The sequence below is a fragment of the Tachyglossus aculeatus genome, chromosome 21 (genome assembly GCF_015852505.1).
Source record: "Tachyglossus aculeatus isolate mTacAcu1 chromosome 21, mTacAcu1.pri, whole genome shotgun sequence".
Lineage (NCBI taxonomy): Eukaryota > Metazoa > Chordata > Mammalia > Monotremata > Tachyglossidae > Tachyglossus > Tachyglossus aculeatus.
Window position 1 is genome coordinate 7590402 of NC_052086.1, and position 22553 is coordinate 7612954.

A 22553-nucleotide genomic window follows, 5' to 3' on the forward strand; every position below is an offset into this window, starting at 1 on the left:
AAGTTGGGCTAGATTTAAGGAGGAGAGTGTATTGTGTAGTGTTGACCTTTTATGTGTTAGCTTCATCTGTCTGGTTGAGAAAGGAAAATCTGGTCCAAGTAGAATGATCAGCTAATCCTGCCTCTGCCACTTTCCTGGTGGGTAACCTTGGACATATCGCGTAATTTTTCTGTCTGCTCCTCCTTTGTAAAATGGGGATTCTATACCTGTTCTCCCTCCTATTTAGACTGTGAGGCAGGGACTCTGCCTGAACTGATAATCTTCTATCTACCCTGACACATAATACAGTTCTTGGCATTGAGCAAATGCTTAACTAATACCACTACCATTATTAGTATTACTATTATTGGTATAACCGATAATGCAGCAGCAAGACTCAAGTCAACAGCATTCTCTCTTCCATTCCCTTAAAAGCACAACAATTTCTAAGGATAGGAGAAGCAGCGGGTGTAAGGTTGGGAAGGATTCTCTCTTCAAGTCAGAGTTTAATCCTACGCTCTCTTACTTTGACTGTGAGCCCCTGTGAAACAGGCTGTGGGTTCTAATTCCTGTTCCTCCACTTGTCTACTATGTGACCTTGGGCAAGTCACTTCATTCGATTGTATTTATTGAGTGTTTACTGTGTGCAAAGCACTGTACTAAGTATTTGGGAGAGTACAGCACATTCCCTGCCCACAGAGAGCTCACAGTCTAGAGGGGGAGACAGACATTAAAATAAATGAATGAATGAATAAATGAATGATACATGCATGTATTGTGGGGCTGGGAGGGAGGATGAATAATGAAGGGAGCAGGTCAGGGGGACGCAGAAGGGCGTGGGAGAAGAGAGGAGGGTTTAGTCAGACAAGGCTCCTTTGGAAAAGATGTGCCTTCACTTCTCTGGGCCTTAATTACTTCATCTGTAAAATAGGAATTAAGACTGTGAGCCCCATGTGGGACATGGACTATGTCCAACCTGATTAGCTCGTGTCTGCTCCAGCGCTTAGTACAGTGCTTGGAGCATAGTAAGTGTTTAACAAATACCACAATTATTATTATTGTTATTATTGTTACAGGGATTGTGTCCAACCTGATTATCTTGTGTCCAACCTGATTATCTTGTATCCACCCTAGTGCTTACTACAGAGTTTGATACATAGTGCATAACACATACCATTAAAAAATACATTGCAACATTAGGATCAGAGCCATCATCTCCAATGCTCTGTTGATCTTGTTCGTTTTTGTTTCCTGACCAACTTTTGACAGAGGTGCAACTTCGCATTGTGAGTGTCTGGTGAACAGGGGCAGGGTAGATTGTAAACTCCTTGTGGGCAAGGATTGCACCTGCCAACTCCATTATCATAGTGTACTTTCCCAAGTGTTTAATTCAGGGCTCTGGACACAGTAAGCATTTAGTTAAAGCCATGCTGTTTCTCACAAGTCGGCGCCAACTTGTGAGAGCCTCCGGAGAGAGGGAAACCCCCTCTCAGAGTCACACCTGGAGAGTTTCCAGTACTCTGCCAGTCTAGACTACGGGAGGGAGAGTCAAGCAGAGGCATACCCATTCTATTCCTAGCTTGGGCAGTGGCTAGCGAGTGGAAGGCAATCTGCTACAAGTCAGAACTCACCTGCGCTGGGCAGCAGAGGCATGGGAGAGAATTGAAGGCAGAAACTCAAGTTTACTGCTTGGAAGAAGGCAATGGTAAGCCACTTTGGTATTTTTACCAAGAAAACTATATGGATCCCCTACCAGAATGATTGTAGATGGAGGTGGAGCATTCTGGGGAAGATGTGTCCCTGGCGTTGCTATGGGTCAGAGACAACTCGACAACGTAAGACAAGACAAGAGAGAGAGAAAGGAGAGGGAGATCTGCCCCCGGAAAGGCTATTAATTTCTCCTGGCCTGGGGAACACCAGCTGGGGTAGGATAGGTTTGACTAGAATCTGAATAGAAACAAGGCCCTACCCTGTGAAAATTTATGTCTCAAAAATATAATACAGGTCTGGACAACCCCTCTCCCTCCTGTAGTGTTTCTGCAAAGAGATGGCCCCATTTGAGGGGGGTCAGACCCCCCCATGTAAGAATTTCAGTAGGCAAGATAAACTTTGTATTTCCTAACCAGAGAAAACCTTTACTGATTGGCATCAGTGTGGTACCTAACCGCTGTTCCCGGGGAGGGAGCCAACTGGGATGCTGGGAAAATCCCAGTGGGTTGTGTGGGCTGGTCAGGGCCTCATCTGCCTCTGAGTAGCTCCATTCTTGAGCCAAGCAAGGAAGCCCTTGGAGTCACTGAAAGAAAACAGTGGGCAGAAAGAAATAGAGCAATTTGTGCCCCTCAGACCTCTCTCTCTCTTCCCTTTTCCTTCTCCAAGCCCCCTCCCCCTGGCTTTTAAGTGTTCATGCTGGGATTTCCCGGTAATGACTTTCGAGGCAGACCAACCCTGCCAACCAAAGGCAGCGCAAATGATTCCCTGGTCAGGGCGGGAATCATGCACATTCAGCTGGGATTCTGTGGTCTCGTTCTGCTGAATTCAGCCACCAAACCTCTGCACAGAGCAGGGCCCTTCCCAAGTCTGCCTATCGGCAAATGAAAACCAATTTTGGAATGTTTATGCTAATTAAATGACTTATTTGAAGAAAGTAAACCATTTGGGTCAGGGATTTTAGAACACATTTGGTTTGATAGTACATTACTAGCAAGTCCACAGGCAGTTGGTCCTATTTACTGAGCGCTTACTGTGTGCAGAGTGATGTACTAAGTGCTTGGGAGAGTACAATATAACAAGAAACGGACACAGTCCCTGCCCACAACAAGCTTGCAGTCTGGGGAAGCCGCCACTCCCCATTCCCTCTGAATATTAGAATGTGGGCTCATTAGGGACAGGAAACACATACTGTGCTTCTGTTGTACTGTTATTGTGATATTTGTTAAGCACTTACTGTGGGTCAAGCGCTGAGGCACTGGGTTTAATCAAGTCAAATGCATTCCCTGTCCCAAATGGAACTTGCAGTCAAAATTACTTTCTGGCTGCTTAATACAGTGTATTGTTCCCAGGGGTTGCCCCGTAAATATTATTACCACAAATTCCTGAGCTGTTTGTAACTGGATTGGAGATGGGGTTGGAATCTAGAAATGCTCCAGCTCCTGAGCGTTTCCTAATCTAGAAGCTATCCTAACTCAGAACAGATTACCTTTTAGTCTGGAAGTACACCCAATTCTATAGCCTGGGAATTGTGTTTTTGCCAAACCTGTTGAAAAGACAACTCACCCACTCTGATACAACTTGCCCATTCTCCAGTGGTTTCTTCTTAAAACATCTTGTCAGAAGAACCTTCCTTAAATTCCTTTTTTTAAAAAAAAAAATATGGTGTTTGTTAAGCATTTATTATGTGCCAGGCACTGTGCTAAGCCCTGGGTAGATGCAAGATAATCAGGTTGGACACAGTCACTGTCCCACATGGGGCTCACAGTCTTTTAAGCAGCAGTCTTGAAGTAGCATGGCTCAGTGGAAAGAGCACGGGCTTTGGAGTCAGATGTCATGGGTTCAAATCCTGGCTCCGCCAACTGTCATTTGTGTGACTTTGGGCAAGTCACTTAACTTCTCTGGGCCTCAGTTCCCTCATCTGTAAAATGGGGATTAAGCCTGTGAGCCCCCCGTGGGACAACCTGATCACTTTGTAACCTCCCCAGCGCTTAGAACAGTGCTTTGCACATAGTAAGTGCTTAATAAATGCTATCATTATTATTATTATTAATCTCCATTTTACAGATGAGGTAGCTGAGGCCAAGAAAAGTGAAGTGCCTTGCCCAAGGTCCTACAGCAGACAAGTGGCAGAGCAGGGATTAGAACCCATGTCCTCTTGACTTCCAAACCCGGGCTCTTTCCACTAAGCCATGCTGCTTCTCTACAGTGTAAGCACTCAATAAATATCATTGATTTGTCTGTCGATTGATTGACCAAATCACTGTTTGGAGGTTGGTCAGACTTGTGGATTCAGCATCCTCTGAGCAACTTCCTTATAGTTGTCTGCCCTTATTTCATAGAAGTGAAGCAGTGACATCATCTCCCTTCTCAGAGCCCAGAATGTGTCTTCTGACTTCCCCTACCAGCTCCCATTTTTGAGAGATGCTCTTCCTGATCTGGTCCTTTCGATTGACAGAGAAGCAGCATGGCCTAGTGGATAGAGCATGGACCTGGGATTCGAGTCAGAAGGACCTGAGTTCTCATCCTGGCTCTGCCACGTGTCTGCTATGTGGCCTTAGGCAGGTCACTTCACTACTCTGGGCCTCATTCATTCATTCAATCGTATTTATTGAGCGTTTACTGTGTGCAGAGCACTGTACTAAGCACCTGGGAAGTACAAGTTGGTAACATAGAGACGGTCCCTAGCCAACAACGGGCTCACAGTCTAGAAGGGGGAGACAGACAACAAAACAAAACATGTGGACAGGTGTCAAGTCATCACAATAAACAGAAGTAAAGCTAGATGCCTCAGGTACCTCATCTGGAAAATGGGAATTAAGACTCCCATGTGGGATAGGGACTGTGTCCAACCGGATTGACATATCTACCATAGAGCTTAGAACAGTGCTTGCATAGTCAGCACTGAACAAGAAACCATTATTATTATTTTTTTATTATTGACTTCCAAGTGACGTGCTCTGCACACAGTAAGTGCTCAGTTAATAGAATTGAGTGAATACCACATTTAGACTTGGCCTTGCAAGTCTGTGACCTTCTGTGACCTTTACTTCCTCACCCAGCTGAAGAGGTGAGACCTGAAGCATATATATTTACATTCTGGGCTACATAAATTTCTTAGGTGTGAAAGGTAGCGCTTCCCTGTAACAATTCTGGAGTCCTTTGATAAGTTAAATTGGCTGTCAGAGATCATGGGAAGAACTCAAGATTTTCAGGTTCCTAGGATGCTAGAATTACAATAAAGGCTGCAAGAAAAGGAAAATTAAATATACTGCTTAAGCTAATGTCAGAGACAAAAGAAATACGTATCTATTCAGGGCTCTTCTTCCAACAAATACATTTCCATGCATTTGTATTCATCTTCATCATTCCCATATTTAATCTTATTTAATAAACAGTACTTACTGCCACCCCCTTTATAACACTCCCCTTTTGGTGCTAATTTCCATAAAGCCACAAAGTTTATTTTGGCTTAAACAGCTCCCTTCATCTCCTCCTCAGCCTTTGAAGTATTTTGACTTGAAACAGGCCCTAATCAATACAACAATTAGATAATAACAGACCTATTTAGCATAGATAATACCAGCTCCCTCCGTTAGCACCAGGTGGCTTTTTGCTTAATAGGTGAAAGATAATCAATTAATCGATGGTATTTATTTAGCACTTTGTGCAGAGCACTGGACTAAACACTTGGGAAAGTACTATACTGCAGACAGATCCCTTCCCAGGAGGAGCTTACAGACCAATGGGGAGACTCCCATTAAAATCAGTCATGGATAAAGGAAGCAGATGAGTATATTAGTGCAGTTGAGTGAATATCGAAGTCCTTAAGGCAAGACTAAGTGCATGGGTGAGGCAGTATGGAGGGAAAATAGGGTGGGGAGATGAGAACTTAATCATGGAAGGCTGCCTGGAGTAAGCCTATCTTTGAGTACTGGTCGATCAGAGGGAGGGGCTTCCAGGCAAGAGGAAAGGTGTGAACAGGGGGTCACTGGTGGGTGAGTGAGGGATAATGATAATACTTTGGAAACTGAGTCAAGCTGGAAAAGGAACAAGCAGAGGGTCAGAAGCAAGAGAAATAGCCTGGCCTAGTGGATAGAGCTTGGGAGTCAGAGTGGGTTCTATTACCAGCTCTGCCACTTGTCTGATGTGTGACCTTGGGCAAATCAATTCACTTCTCTGGGCCTCAGTTACCTCACCCGTAAAATGGGGATTAAGGCTGTGAGCCCCCTGTGGAACAGGGACTGTGTCCAACCTGATAAACTTGTATCTGCCTCAGCGCTTAGCACACAGTAGACACTTAACAAACATAAAACAGAGGGGGAGGGATTGGGCCCAGAATGATGCCTCTTTTATTGCAAGGTTGTTTTGCAAGTCAGTGTCAAAGCAGGCAAACAGAGGGAACTCTGCTGAAAGCCCTATCCCAGGAATCAGATATCAGAAGGCTCTTATCCCTGAGCCTTTAAACTAAAGAAGTTGTTGAACTGGGAAGGCAACTTTAATTAATGACTGCAGTCATTAAATGAGTTCACTGCATCTCATTCAAAATGGGATTCTTGTCTAAGGAGGAGCTCATTGATTGTTTTTCAACCATTTTTCCAAATTAGGAGAGGAGTATCAAGAGCTTAAAGGGTATGTATTCAAGTGCGGAGGTGACACAGAAGGGAGAGGCAGTAAGGGAAATGAGGGTTTAATTGGGGGAGGCCTCTTGAAGGGGTTGGGATTTTAATAAGGCTTTGAAGGTGGGGAGAGTGGTGAAGTTGAAGAACCCCTGCAACGTGCCCAAAAAGATTTGACTGTCACAGTGGTTTTTCCTCCACCAGCTAATATTTGGGGATTAAGAGATTTGGTGTCAATTTTCTAGAAAGTGGATGGTCCAATAAATGCAACTGAAAAAAGATCATAGCAATAGAGTTCAAAGGTCTTCAGAGTTGCTTTAGGAAAAGAAGGCTGCTGTTTAACCCAAACTGGACAAATTCTTCATTAAAAGTTGAAAAGAAAACCCATACCCAGTCAGCAGAAGAAGCTTCTACTTCTGCAGCCTCCTGCAAAGACTTGAAATCACATTTCAACTCTTCTTCATCTTAATGTTATGATGTTATCAGTCAGTGGTATTTTTTGAGCACTTACTGTGTGCAGAACACTGAACTAAGCGCTTAATACAGTGCTCTGCACACAGTAAGCGCTCAATAAATACGGTCGAATGAACTAAGCACTTGGGAGAGTGCACTACAGTGGAGTTGGTAGATATATTCCCTCATCACAACAAGCCTAATAATGGTAATTAACCAATAGTTTAGTGCCTTCTGTCATCACAGTATAAGGCACGTAAAGAAATCCCATATTACTCTGGCAGAAATTCTGGAATGGATACTAATATGGAACATATAAGTCTTTGGGAAAACATTCCCTAAGATATGATCATTAACAATACAGCTACATTTTGGAGAAACATAACCTGGTTGTTTCATGAGGCATGTCCGTATTCATTTTAAGAAGGAGTGAACAAAATATAGCCCCTCAGGCCACTTTGCAGTTTACCACTGCAACCCCCTCTTAGAATGAAGACCCCTCCCCAAAAGCTGCCTCAGGCAGGGGGTCACTAAGTTCATCTACAACCAGCTGGGAGATCTTAAGGACCTGCTACTGCCTCCTCTTTAATTCTTCCCCTCTCTGTTCCTCCATCACCCCCCATCTCCCCAGCACCCATACGCCCCCCACCCTGAACAGCTGGGAAGAGTTTGGGTGCAACCCTCAACAGGCTAGTCAAATTGGGCAAGCAGCCATCCTGGCTGTAATAATAATAATAATGATGGTATTTGTTAAGCGCTTACAATATGCAAAGCGCTGTTCTAAGCGCTGGGGGGGATACAGGGTGATCAGATTGTCCCACGTGGGGTTCACGGTCTTAATCCCCATTTTACAGATGAGGTAACTGAGGCACTGAGAAATTAAGTCGCTTGCCTATGGTCACACAGCTGACAAGTGGCTGAGCAGGGATTCGAACCCATGCCCTCTGACTCCCAAGCCCACACTCTTTCCACTGAGCCATGCTGCCCTCCTGCCCTAGACTGTACTATGGAATGAAGTAACAGGTGTGTCTTAGTTCTGCTCAAAATATCGATGGCATTTTTAAATCAATCTGCCTGGAGTCAGGAAATATAAGGGAGAAATCCAGTTTACCTAAATAGTTAAATGTGTCTTTAAATGCAAAGGCACAGGTAAATTCAGCTATTGTCCATTTCCTAAAATTAACAGAGCATTAGTGAAGAGCCCACTTCAGTTAGCATTTTGTCTGCATGGGCTAGAATCACACCCTTAAAAGACTATTACTTGAACTATAGCAACAAAACTGTTCTTTAAGGTTGATGAACATTTAAATAAGTTTATTAGACATTTCTTTATCCATGTTAAAGAAAATGTGGGTTACTTTCGTTTCTGGATCTCATTCACATGTGGACAAATTCTATTTTAGCTTTGGATTTGTTAAAGGGAATTTTATACCACTGTGTTTGTGATGTCACTTTGGTTTGTGATACGTACATTCTGACACCAGTTTTTAATAGTTCAGTTATGTCATGGATTCTCTTTGAGGTTGCTTCGGCTGGGATAAAGTTTGGCAGCTCACCCCACCTGTTTTATCTGGTGTATATTTGCCTGGGATCCCGGTCAATTTTCAAATGATTCGATTTGCATTTTCAGGCTACAGGGCCCAACGGTGCTGAAGTTGGATGATATTGGCCTCTCCCAAGTTCTTAGTACAGAGCTCAGCACCCAGTAAGCACTCAGTAAATGCCTTTGATTGATTGATGGGATCTGCTAGTGCATGTTGGAGTGTGCAAATGGAGCAATTCTGTGTTGTGGGCACACAATGAAGGAGCTGTTTGAAAGTCAACCCAGAGCTAGGTATGGTAAATGGAGAGAGAACTGAAAGCCATGGAGCCCCAGGGCTTCTTTCCTTATGTGTTTGTGAGGCTCCACTGTGCTTGGAATGTGGTTTTATTTTACATCCCATAGCCAATGCTGTAATTAGGGCTATTAGGGTGTCATGGGCTTGAAAGCAGAACAAAGAAGATTCACTAGAGGACTCTTACGTCATATACCAGTTCTTATCAGGTGTTTGTCCTGTTGGTGGTTTTGAATTTTTAGACGCAAAGGGCCTAGGAGGGTTTACTCTTGAAGGGGAAGGGAGAACATGGGTGGAAAAATGTAGCCTGATTTTGGCAAGCTCTCATGGAATTGCATGTGTTGTCTGTTTTGATTTTCTAAGTGTTGTCACTGGAGTGAATCAAAGCCTGCAGTCAGACGGCAATGAAAGCTAAAATGGAGAAGCCATAGTGATTCGGAGTAGCTGCGTCCAGGGAAGCTCTTTGGCGAACAATGGCGTCCATTCAGTAGTGGCCACTGGACCCCAAGAGAGATACAACACGATAGTAGGTAGTCAGTTTCAAAGAATGGCACCGAAAATAGAGACTCTGTAACTGGGATTTCAAGTGACTGAAGTTTGGGGAAACTACTTCTTTCAAAGCCACAGAGTCCTGGAAGAATGACACAAGGGAATTCACTACCTGATAGTAATAATAATAATTGTGGATTTGTTAAGAGCTTACCGTCTGCCAGGCACTGTACCAAGCGCTGGGGTGGATACAAGCAGATCAGATTGGAGAAATGTCCAATCCCACATGGGGCTCCCAGTCTCATCCCCATTTTACAGCTGAGGGAACTGAGGCACAGAGAAGTGAAATGACACAGCAGACAAGTGGCAGAGCCGGGATTAGAACTTGAAAATGAACTCTGGGTCTGTGCTTAATACAGTGCCTGGAACATGGTAAGTGCTTAATAGTCAATCAATCATATTTATTGAGCATGTTGTACTCAGCAATTGGGAAAGTACAATATGTCGAGTTAGTAGGCATATTCCCTGCCCACAAATACCATTAAAGAAAAAAAAAAGCCCTGTCTTGTAGGCCTCCAGAAAGTTGTTTTGTGAGGTATGGGTCCGAAGATCCACTTGGCAGGTAAATGGTTTTTCCTAAAGTGGTTTTTTTCCCCTCTTTTTGGCAAATGTGATCTATGCCAATGGGAAAGCCTATCTACTGAAAGCGGGCTGATACTGTGAGACTCCTGAGGAGGGAAGGAAAGAGAAATGTTAAAATAAAGGAGAGCTATGTTAATAAAATCAAGAGCTCATTTGGAGAGAAAGTATTTTACCTGGCAAATTGGATGCAAGTTGCTTAGAAAGTAGACTTTCACCTGGCAGCCACTTCTCAGTATTCCCCCATCCCAGATAAACTCAGAATAATAGTAGTAGTAGTGGTAGAAAGTGAAAAAGCATCATGGCCGAGTGGATAGAGTCCGGGCCTGGGAGTCAGAAGGTCCCGGGTTCTAATTCCAACTCTGCCACTTGTCTGCCGGGTGACCTTGAGCAAGTCACTTCCCTTTTCCCCACTTACCTCATCTGAAAAATGGGGGTTAATTCTGTGAGCCCCATGTGGGACAGGCACTGTGTCCAACCTGATTACCTGATTACCTACCCCAGCACTTAGAATAGTGCTTGACACAAAGTAAACACTTAACAAATACCATCATGATTATTAGAGATGGAAAATTAGCCAGTAGTGTTGATTGCTGGGCACTGTACTAAATGCTGAAGGAAGCTACAGAGAAAGACAAGATTTTTCAGGGAGCTTACTATACAAAGGGGAGGATTGACCTAACTCGAAACCACACCATAATGCAGGTTCATTAAAAAGCTCAAGATCGAAATGTATAAACAGATAGAGGATAACAACACCACTTGTTCTGTCTCGTCTAGGCCAGGGCCCCAGACCTGGGGCAGGGTTTCCCACTGTGGAGGCCAACATTTGGTTCATTGAATTATAAAATTCAATTATAATTATAATTCATTAAATTATAAAATTTTCACACAGTGGGATTTCCAGCTTCAAGTTGCAGTCTAAAATACTCACCCAAACTTTAGGGACCTGAATCCATACTCAATCCAAGGTTTTTCTTGCTTGTACTTTAATTCTAGGTGTGTGATCATTTTTATTTGTTAACAAGTTTCTACTTTCTTGATATCTGGCCAAGATTATACCTTCACTGAGGGCAGGCACTAGAACTTTTACTTCTATTTATGCTCTCTTTGTTACCTTTGTTACATCCAGCCAATGGCTTGACAAGACATTTCCTCACTATATTTTAATTCCAGGTTTTAGTGTCATGAAGATTCAGGAAGTGATCGGAGAAAGCCACGAATTCAACCCAAGTGGATTTGAAAAAGTTCCCAAGGACTAATTATCACCCGACAACTCAGTGCTCTTACTGGATAATCAGGTTTCTCATCATTCCATTAATAAACTGTGGCTGCATGTAGTTAGTGGTGAAGGGGAAGATGCCACCACAGTGGAATTATGCCAATTTTAGAGACAAAGAGAAAATAAAATTAATCAGCCAACATTTTTTTTCCAACCCTGGGGTCACTTTCATAGCAAGAGGGAGGAAGAAATAGACAGACATGCAAAGATACACAGGAAGACAGAAGTAATGTGGCCATGATTTCCTAAAGATATTTGTTTCATTATATTCAAAATAAAAAACCCACCCAAACCAATGCAAATGGTTTACCAATAGTAAAATTGAGATTTCTGAAGTAACCATTTCCATTTGCCTCACTGTAAGCTCCGTGGCTGGCAAAGTTAAGTAGTAATGGTAATAATGAAACTAATCCCTTACCCTCAGGTATCCCTCATTTGAAACTTCAAAGGAAAATTTTCACATCTTTCAGAATAATAATAATAATTGTGGTATTTGTTAAGCTCTAACTATGTGTCACACACTGTTCTAAGTGCTGGGGTAGATACAAGACATAGTCCTTGTTCTTCATGGGGCTTACAGTATTGATCCCCATTTTGTGGATGAGGTAACTGAGGCCCAGAGAAGTTAAGTGACTTGTCCAAGGTCACACAGCAGACACGTGGTGGAGTCAGGATTAGAACCCATGACCTGACTCCCAGGCCCATTCTCTATCCACTACACCATGCTGCTTCTCATTTGGCCTGACAGCCTATTTAGAGGACAAGACTTTACATCCAGCACTAAATTCAGTGCTCCCTTAATGCCTCCTTCATCCATAATATAATAATATTCATCATCATCATCATCATCATCACTATTTATTGAACACCTCCTGGATGCTCAGACCACTGTAGTAGGTACTTGGGAGAAACTGCATCCAGTGAGTGTGTCTTTGGAAGCAGCGTGGCTTAGTGGAAAGAGCCTGGGCTTTGGAGTCAGTGGTCATGGGTTCAAATTCCAACTCCACCAATTGTCAGATGTGTGACTTTGGGCAAGTCACTTCTCTGTGCCTCAGTGATCTCATCTGTAAAATGGGGATTAAGACTACGAGCCCCCCATGGGACAACCTGATCACCTTGTTACCTCCCCAGCGCTTAGAACAGTGTTTTGCACATAGTAAGCGCTTAATAAATGCCATCATTATTATTATTAATCTCTTCTTTCCTGCTTGGGATTGTCCAAAAGAACATAAGCTCCTCCACTAGATTGTAAGCTCCTCGAGAGAGGGCATCATGTCTACCAACTCAGTTATATGGTACTCTCCCAAGAACTTAGTACAGTATTCTGCACAGAGTAAGTACTCAGTAAATGTCATTAATTGACATGATCCCAACTCTTGGAGAGCTTACATGTTATCTTGAGAAACAGGCAAACACACAGTATTATATGGAACAGGAATCAATCAATCCATATGTGCTGAGAAAGGAACAAAAGGGAAAACAAAGACAAAGCAAAAAATGAAAAATCTGGAATAAATAAATCACAAGACACATAAGTGTTAAATGTGGCTCATTCCATGTCCTCTTCAAGGAGATAGGGTTTAGTGGTGGAATGTTTTCTGGAGGAGCTGGGTTGTTTTTAAATAGTATTTGCTAAGTGCTTGCTGTGTGCCAGACACACTACTAAGAGCTGGGATGGACACAAGTAAATGGGGTTGAACACTATCCCTCTCCCAGATGGGGCTTACACTCTTAATCTCCATTTCACAGATGAGGAAACTAAGGCATAGAGAAGTGAAGTGAATTGCCCAAAGTCACACAGCGGACAAATAGTGGAGCCAGGATTAGAACCAAGGTCCTTTTGACTTCCAAACCTATGCTCTTTCCACTAGGCCAAGCTGCTTCTCAACTTGTCGTGTAGTAAGCCCCTCATTCATTCATTCATTCATTCAATCGTATTTATTGAGCGCTAACTGTGTGCAGAGCACTGTACTAAGCGCTTGTAATGTAAAAAAAAAACCTTCGAGAGCCTTGAATCCTAGAATCAGTCATTTATTTTTGGTGCAGAGAGAAATAGGTAGCCATTGGAATACTTTGAAAAGTCAATAGATACAACTGATTGATTCAATGACATTTTATGAAAATGAGCCATGTAGTCATGTAGTCTAGGGTAGACTGAGTGAGACTGGAGGCAGGGAGACCAATTAGGAAGCTAGTAATACTAATAATAACAATGGTATTTGTTAAGCTCTTACTATGGCTCTAACTCTGCCCTAAGCACTGGGTTAGATACAGAGCTAATCAGGTTGGACACAGTCCCTGTACCACATGGGGCTTGCAGTTTCAATCCCCATTTTACAGATGAGGTAACTGAGGCACTTGCCCCAGGTCACACAGCAGACAAGTGGCAGAGTGGAATTAGAACCCAGGTCCTTCTGACTCCCTGTCCCGGGCTCTATCCTCTAGGCTACTAGTAGTCCATCAGCTTCCTTAAGGTGACCTTAGAGTCCTAAACAACAATGCAGAGACTTTTTCCTTTTCCTTTTTCCCCAGGTTTGAGACCAGAAGGACCAGGCCCCAAAGCTCATTGAAGGTTTCATTCTTTCCATCAAACAGAGCTCTTCATAGCATTAGCATGTGAATCACTGAAATGACAGTGTCAGGAGCTGAAAGGGTCAGTGAATGGCCCCGAGCTGTTAGAGCCCTGAAACCTAAGCATTTTCTATTGCATTTTCAAAAGCGGTGTTTCCATCACCTGTTTACCAACAGGGTTTTATCTATGAAAGAGGCCTCAGAAGGGGTGGGGTGAATTGGGGTAGCTGGTTCAGACTTGGATGAGTGTGAAGTTTGTTCTGTAAATAATTGCAAACTCTCACCTCTTATTTATGCGCCCCCTTTCCGGCTCTAAACCCAGTCAGACAACATTGCACCTGTGTTTTACGGCCCGGAGCCATTCCGCTTTCTGTTACTCCTACTTTTTATTGTTTCATTATCTAGAAAATTTTTGAGGAGGTTCCTCAAATTGGATCAAGGAGACCAAACCGATGAAATCAAGGAAAGTCACCAGAGGCTGATTTGGGTCCAGAAAGCCATTTTGGGTCCCTAGAGAAGCAACGTGGCTTAGTGGAAAGAGCCAGGGCCTGGGGATCAGAGGACGTGGGTTCTAATCCCTACACCGCCACTTGTCTGCTCTGTGACTTTGGGCAAGCCTCGTAACTACTTCAATCGTATTTACTGAGCACTACTGTGTGCAGAGCACTGTAATAATAATAATAATGGCATTTATTAAGTGCTTACTATGTGCAAAGCACTGTTCTAAGCGCTGGGGAGGTTACAAGGAGATCAGGTTGTCCCATGGGGGGCTCACAGTCTTACTTACGGCTTGGTACTTGTCTGTGCCTCAGTTACCTCATCTGTAAAATGGGGATCCAGACTGTGAGCCCCTCATGGTACAGCCTGATTACCTGGTATCTATCCCAGCATTTAGGACAGCTCTTGGCACGTAGTAGACACTTAAAAAAACCATTATTATTATTTAAAAAAGACCCTGATCCCGGCAGGATTTCCTGCAGCCTGCTTAGGGGGTGCTCATGCTGCTGATGTGGCATTTTAGAGAGACATGGGTGGGTGGGGGGAATCAACCGGCAGGAACAAGTCGGCACATGTGTCCAGATGTATTTTGCCCATTGCACAAGGCGCAGGTATGCACTTGTCCGCCCAGTTGACTTTTTACAAATGCGCCCTTCCACCTCATTGTCCTTGTTCGAACCTGCACGGTTTAGTTCCAATTATCAGGGACTGAGTCGACTCTGAGGAAAAATAGCCCAATTGCTCAGGGAGGGGGGTTATTGCACTTAAATAACTTAGGCCCCAATTGGGTTAGAGAAACAGTATAAAATAGACTTCCGCCTTGTGGAATTGGGTGCTTTCTATCAGTGGGTCAGAATGTGGAATGTGTTTAGTTCTGGCCAAAAATACAGGTTCGTTCATTCATTCAGTCGTGTATACAGAGCACTTACTGGGTGCAGAGCACTGTACTAAGCGCTTGGAAAGCACAATACTGCAATAAAGAGACAATCGCGGCCCACACCGGGTTTACAGTCTAGAAGGGGGGAGACAGGCAGCAAAACAAGTAAACAGGCATCAATATACATAATAATAATAATGGCATTTATTAAGCGCTTACTATGTGCCAAGCTAGCTCTCTTCCTCCCTTCAAAGCCCTAGTGAGAGCTCACCTCCTCCAGGAGGCCTTCCCAGACTGAGCCCCCTTTTTCCTCTCCTCCTCATCCCCCCTGCCTTACCTCCTTCCGCTCCCCACAACACCTGTACGTTTGTACAGATTTATTACTCTATGTTACTTGTACATATTTACTATTCTATTTATTTTGTTAATGATGTGCATCTAGCTTTATTTCTATTTATTGTGATGACTTGACACCTGTCCACATGTTTTGTTTTGTTGTCTGCCTCCCCCTTCTAGACTGTGAGCCCACTGTTGGGTAGGGACCGTCTCTATATGTTGCCAACTTGTACTTCCCAAGCACTTAGTACAGTGCTGTGCACACAGTAAGCGCTCAATAAATATGATCGAATGAATGTGCAAAGCAATGTTCTAAGCGCTGGGGAGGTTACAAGGTGATCAGGTTGTCCCACAGTCTTAATCCCCATTTTACAGATGAGGTAACTGAGGCACAGAGAAGTGAAATAACTTGTTCAAAGTCACACAGCTGACAGTTGGCGGAGCCGGGAGGTAACTGAGGCACAGAGAAGTGAAATAACTTGTTCAAAGTCACACAGCTGACAGTTGGTGGAGTCGGGATTTGAACCCATGACCTCTGACTCCCGAGCCCATGCTTTTTCCACTGAGCCACGCTGCTTCTCTAAGTAGATCTATACACATCAAAACAGGTATTACGAAGGTTGAAGGTTACGAAGCACACAAGCATTTTGGCTCAGTGGAAAAGAGCCCGGGCTTTGGAGACAGTGGTCGTGGGTTCAAATCCTGACTCTGCCAACTGTCAGCTGTGTGACTTTGGGCAAGTCACTTAACTTCTCTGTGCCTCAGTTCCCTCATCTGTAAAATGGAGATTAAGACTGTGAACCCCCCGTGGGACAACCTGATCATCTTGTAGCCCCCCAGCGCTTAGAACAGTGCTTTGCACATAGTAAGCGCTTAATAAATGCCATCATTATTATTATTATTATTATTATTATTACAATAAGGTTGGCGTCCCTAAGTGGCTCCCTTAGGCCGGTACGCGGGGGAGGCCCCGCCCCCTTTCCTCCGCGGGACCAATAGCGAGCGTGCAAGGCGGTGATGGACGGGGCCGGGGTAGTCCCCGCCCCTTTCCTCCGCGGGACCAATAGCGAGCGTGCAAAGTAGTGATGGACGGGGCTGGGGTGGTCCCCGCCCCCTTTCCTCGGCGGGACCAATAGCGAGCGTGCAAAGCAGTGATGGACGGGGCCGGGGGTAGGCCCTGCCCATTTCCTCCGCGGGACCAATAGCGAGTGTGCAAAGCAGTGATGGACGGGGCCAGGGGTAGGCCCTGCCCCCTTTCCACCGCGGGACCAATAGCGAGCTGTAGCGCAGTGATGGACGGGGCTGTCCCCGCCTCCTTTCCGCCTCCAATCCAATAGCAAACGTGCGTGTCAGTGACGGACAGGAGGGGCCCTCCCCCTCCGCGGGCACTCAGGTGGAAGCGGCAGGTCGGGGGGCGGGGCCTCCCACGGAAGAGCCTGTAGGTGATTGGTGGATTCCAAAAGGCGGGTGTGTGTGAGTGGCAGGCGCGCGCCCGGGGCGGGAACGGAGGCGGCGACCATTCATTCATTCAGTCGTACTTATTGAGCGCCCGTTGTAGTCAGAGCACTGTACTAAACGTTTGGGAAAGTACAACGCGGCAGTGAAGAGAGACAACCCCCGCCCACAACGAGCTCACAGTCTAGAGGGAAGCAGCGTGGCTCAGTGAAAAGAGCCCGGGCTTTGGAGCCAGAGGTCATGGGTTCAAATCCCGCCTCTGCCTCTTGTCAGCTGTGTGACTTGGGGTAAGTCACTTCACTTCTCTGGGCCTCAGTTACCTCATCTGGAAAATGGGGATTAAGATTGTGAGCACCACATGGGACAACCTGATCACCTTGTATCCTCCCCAGCACTTAGAACAGTGCTTTGCACATAGTAAGTACTTAACAAATACCAAAATTATTATTAGAAGGAGAGAGACTGTGTCCAACCCAATCTGCTTGTCTCCATCCCAGCGTTTAGGACAGTGCCTGGTGGCGTAGTGGAACGAGCCCGGGCTTGGGAGTCAGAGGTTGTGGGTTCTAATTCCACCTCCGCCACTTGTCAGGGGGGTGATTTAGGGCAGGTTACTTAACTTCTCTGTGCCTGTTACCTCATTTGTAAAATGGGGGTGAAGACTGTGAGCCCTGTGTGGGACAACCTAATTAATAACAATAATAATACATATTTACATATTGTATTTGTTACTCTATTTGTACATATTTATTCTATTTAATTTCATTAATATGTTTTGTTTTGTTCTCTGTCTCCCCCTTCTAGACTGTGAGCCCACTCTCAGGTAGGGACCGTCTATATGTTGCCAACTTGTACTTCCCAAGTGCTTAGTACAGTGTTCTGCACACAGTAAGCACTCAATAAATACGATTGAATGAGTGAATAATAATAATGGCATTTGTTAAGCGCTTACTACGTGCCAAGCACTGTTCTAAGCACTGGGGGAGATACAAGGTAATCAGGCTGTCCCACCTGGGGCTCACAGTCTTAATCCCCATTTTACAGTTGAGGTAACTGAGGCCCAGAGAAGTGAAGTGACATGCCCAAATTCACATAACTGACAAGTGGCGGAGGCAGGATTAGAACCCGGCCTTGAATCTACCCCAGTGCTTAGAACAGTGCTTGGCACATAGTAAGCGCTTAATTATCATCATTATCAGAGAGGCTGCGTAACTCAGTGGAAAGGGCCCGGGCTTGGGAGTCGGAGGCCGTGGGTTGAAATTGACAATTGGCATTCTTTGTGCCTCAGTTACCACATCTGTAAAATGGGGATGAAGAATGCGCACCCTGTGTGGGGCGTGGACTATGTCCAACTGGATTGGCTTGTAGCCTAGTGGACAGAGCCCGGGCTTTGGAGTCAGAGTTCATGGGTTGAAATGCCAACTCTGCCAATTGTCAGTTGTGTGACTTTGGGCAAGTCACCTAACTGCTGTGTGCCTCAGTATCTCATCTGTAAAATGGGGATTAAGACTATGAGCCCCTCGTGGGACAACCTGATAACCTTGTAACCTCTCCAGCTCTTAGAATAGTGCTTTGCGCATAGTAAGTGCTTAATAAATGTCATTATTATTATTACATACTAAGCACTTAACAGCGTGGCTCAGCGGGAAGCAGCATGGCTCAGTGGAAAGAGACCGGGCTTTGGAGTCTAGAGGTAGTAGGTTCAAATCCCTGCTCTGCCACCTGTCAGCTGTGTGACCTTGGGCAAGTCACTTAACTTCCCTGGGCCTCAATTCCCTCATCTGTAAAATAATAATAATAATAATGGTGGTATTTGTTAAGCGCTTACTATGTGCAAAGACTGTTCTAAGCGCTGGGGGGGCTACAAGGTGATCAGGTTGTCCCACTTGGGGCTCACAGTCTTAATCCCCATTTTACAGATGAGGGAACAGAGGCACATCATCATCATCATCAATCGTATTTATTGAGCGCTTACTATGTGCAGAGCACTGTACTAAGCGCTTGGGAAGTCCAAATTGGCAACATAGAGAGACGGTCCCTACCCAACAGTGGGCTCACAGTCTAAAAGGCACAGAGAAGTGGTTTGCACAGGGTAGGGACCGTCTCTCTATGTTGCCGACTTGGACTTCCCAAGGGCTTCGTACAGTGCTCTGCACACAGTAAGCGCTCAATAAATACGATTGATTGATGAACAAATAGCATCACTATCATTGTGACCCTTCTCAGCTCCGTGGCCGGCCCTCTCTCGGGGCGGGGCCTGAGCGCGTGTCCCCTTCCCCCCGAGGGCGTGTCCGTCCGGTGGGCGCGGCCCCACATGGGCGAGCCCGTCTGGGGGCGTTTCGTACAGTGGCGGGGCGTGTCGGACGGTGGGTCGGGGCCCCCTTGTCCCGCTCCGATGGCCGGCCCCGGCTCCCCTTGCTCCCCCGGGCCTCGCCCCGGGGCCCCGCACTGAGCGGCCCATGGCGCCTCCCGACGCCCACCTCCTCCTGCTGTCCGCCGCGCTGGCGCTGGCGCTGGCCACCCGCCCCAAACCCGGTAAGTGCCCCCCAAGGACCAACCCCGCACCCCCTCCCGGGACCGGCTCCTGCACCCCGGGCCCGGGGCGAAAAAACACCCGTGCACCAGTCGCCGAACTTCCCCCCCTTGTTGGGTAGGGACTTGCCAACTTGGACTTCCCAAGCGCTTAGTCCAGTGCTCTGCACACAGTAAGCGCTCAATAAATACGACTGATTGATTTCCCGAGCAAGCAGGAGCTCCCCAGGAAGCCCCCCGACAGACCCGCTGTCGGCCGGAATCATCCCCGCACTCGTTGCAACAAAGGGAAGGGGAACTCCGCCACCCAAACCCCTTCCCACAGGGAAAAATGGGATTCGATCCCATACCGTGCCTGCAAGTTTCCGCACTCCCGCGGAAGAGAGGAGCGCTCTTCTTCCTCTTCTCTCTTCTAGACTGTGAGCCCACTGTTGGGTAGGGACTGTCTCTATATGTTGCCAACTTGTACTTCCCAAGCTCTTAGTACAGTGCTCTGCACACAGTAAGCACTCAATAAATACGATTGATTGATGGATTGATTCCTGCAGGGTCTGTTCTCCATCGCCCACCTCGGCCCATTAATGATGGCATTTGTTAAGCGCTTACTATGTTCTAAGCACTGGGCTGTTCTCCATCGCCCACCTCGGCCCATTAATGATGGCATTTGTTAAGCGCTTACTATGTTCTAAGCACTGGGCTGCGCGGGGGGCGGGGGGGGGGAATACAAGTAATTAGGTTGTCCCACATGGGGCTCAAAGTCTTCATCCTAATTTTACAGATGAGGGAACTGAGAAGTGAAGTGACTAGACTGTGAGCCCACTGTTGGGTAGGGACCGTCTCCATATGTTGTTTAGTACAGGGCTCTGCACACAGTAAGCTCTCAATAAATACGATTGATTGATTGATTTGCCCAAAGTCATCCAGCTGACAAGTGGCAGAGTCATTCATTCATATTTACTGAGCACTTACTGTGTGCAGAGCATTGTACTAAGCGCTTGGGAAGTACAAGTTGGCAACATATAGAGACGGTCCTTACCCAACAGCGGGCTCACAGCGGGATTAGGGAGTTGGGATTAGAACCCATGACCTCTGACTCCCAAGCCCAGGCTCTTTCCACTGAGCCACGCTGCTTCTCTTAGATAGCCTGGAACTTTATTCCTCTAGAGAATAGAATAGACTAGTGCCCCGTCAGCTGCCCAGGGCTGCTGCTTTTTGGAGTATGCAGTTGGAGCAGCTGATTCTTTGCAGGCAGGAGAAGCAGGCTAGTCCCATCTTGGAGTGACAGCCAAAGAGCCAGTACTACCTTGGCTGCCCCGGTGACCTCCAGGAGAGGAAATTCTCTTGTCCTGAGGAGGTCGACGTTTGGGGAGGTCGAACAGGTCTTAGCAAGAGGGGGGAAGTGGTGGAAAAGTGAGGATTTCCTTGCAGTGGAGGAGCTACTATTTTCTGCCATTGGTATTTCTGCTATCCTGCTACTAAATATCAGCTCCTAGTATTGGGACCGGTCAGTCAACCGTATTTCTTAATAATGATGGTATTCGTTAAACGCTTACAATGTGCCTAGCACTGTTCTAAGTGCTGGGTTAGATACAAGGTCATCAGGTTGTCCCACCGGGGTGGAGGGGCTCACAGTTTTAATCCCCATTTTATAGATGAGGTCACTGAGGCACAGAGAAGTGAAGCGGCTTGCCTGAGTGCTTTCTGTGTGCAGAGCCCTGTACTGAGCGCTTGGGGAGAGTACAGTATAACAGACACATTTGCTGCCCACAAGGAGGTTATAGTCCAGAGGACAACCTTAGACATTTTGGGAGGGGAAGAGGAATCCTGCCAGCATCGTCTTGGCCCAGGAATATTCGAGAAAAAAGCCTGCATTGAGGCGGGGCACTGAAAGGAGGAAGGTAAAAGTTGTTTTGCTGTCTGTCACACACCCTTCCTTGCAGCTAGGGTGTGAATGTGTATTTTGGATATACTCCCTTTTGGGTTATTGGTATATTAAGTGGTGCACCTTAAGTTTAAGAAATAGAAGATCTTGTTAGCAAGCCTTGAGAGGCAGGGGGAAGAACTCTCCACTCCTCTAGCCAAAAGTCTGAACTTTTGATAGTAAAACTTACCGTATTCTTGTGCTGTGACAGCTGCAGGGGGAAAATCGGTGTTTCCAGGTTGCATCTCTAAAGCCCGCCCAGGGTATCTCGATCCCAGGTTTAAGATTCCGTGAAATCAATGGACTTAGGATTCGTGAAAACGAAACCCTGGCATCAGGTCAATAGAATGGGCCATCTGAATGATTCTTAATCAGGAAATGGTTTTGTGTTTTTCTGGTCTTATGTGGCTGGTCAGCAGTATTATTCACTGGTTGGTCACTAGTCACTGGTTGGTCAGCCAGGTTGTTCAGTATTAGTTGTTCCTGAAGAGAGAGTCGGGGGGGAAAAAACAGAGGCACCTTGGCTGTCAGTAGAATTGTAAGCTGTTCAATTAAAGTGTCAGGTTTTGTAATGTCAGATGCAGATTTCACCCTTAGGCGGACTAGAAGTGCAGTGTGAATGGTAGTGAATTGCTCTCTGGGGAGGAGGAAAACTAACTTTGTGTTTATCCCCTCTCTTGCTGTGGAAGGTTCAGAATGCAAACCCGGGGTGGTTGGTGGCGGGAATTTGACTGGAACACTGGTAGCTAATAGTGTTTTGCGTGGGGTGGACATCGCTTCTTAATTGTGCTTAAATAATTTGTTTTCTTTGGACTGGACTAATGCTCTTTGTAGGGTGAATGTTGAAATCTCATGGGGAACAGTTAAGGAACAGTGGTCAAAACAAAACTAATAATAATAATAATTGTGGTATTAAGCGTTTACTGTGTGCCAAGCACCGTTCTAAGCACTGGAGTTAGATACAAGGTAATTAGGTTGGACACAATCCTTGTCCCACATGGGGCTCCTAGTCTTGATCCCCGTTTTACAAATGAGGTCACTGAGGCCCAGAGAAGTAAAGTGACTTACTCTAGATCACTAGAGGACAAGCGGCGGAGTGGGGATTAGAACCCAGGTCCTTCTGACTCCCAGGCTCTTGCTGTATCCACTAGGCCACACTGCATCTCTGGAGGGGAATTATAGGGGTTCTTCTTGACATGACATCCAACTGTGTCCCAAAGCCAACTCCTCTCTCTGCTTTTCAGGAGTCTTTCCAAGTGAGGCCCAAGTAAGATACCACTTTGCCATAAACAAGTTATCTCCCGAGCATAAGGCTACCCACTAGTTGTCAGACTCACTTTAATAATAAAAAAAAATGCTTTAA

At 45.7% G+C, this 22553-nt stretch overlaps 1 protein-coding gene, 1 long non-coding RNA gene and 1 other non-coding gene across 4 annotated transcripts in view; all 3 read left to right on the forward strand.

Moving 5' to 3' along the window:
- Positions 1-1462: 1462 nt before the first annotated feature.
- Positions 1463-1600, forward strand: LOC119942936. The gene has a single exon (XR_005455429.1). It is a non-coding gene; the product is annotated as a small nucleolar RNA SNORA7 (small nucleolar RNA).
- Positions 1601-1646: 46 nt separating this feature from the next.
- On the forward strand, positions 1647-11194 carry LOC119942868. 2 transcript variants are annotated; one of them, XR_005455406.1, is made up of 3 exons: positions 1647-1684; positions 8957-9119; positions 10898-11194. It is a non-coding gene; the product is annotated as an uncharacterized LOC119942868 (long non-coding RNA). The 2 variants fall into 2 exon arrangements; XR_005455407.1 differs by lacking the exon at positions 1647-1684 and adding an exon at positions 8379-8463.
- A 7967-nt stretch (positions 11195-19161) lies between these two features.
- The window catches only part of KREMEN1 (kringle containing transmembrane protein 1), a 57550-nt gene continuing 54158 nt past the window's right edge, over positions 19162-22553 (forward strand). Inside the window, exon 1 of the mRNA XM_038763756.1 lies at positions 19162-19272. Within this exon, the coding sequence (XP_038619684.1) occupies positions 19197-19272 (76 nt within the window). The 5' untranslated portion in view covers positions 19162-19196. The remainder of the gene's footprint in view (positions 19273-22553) is intronic.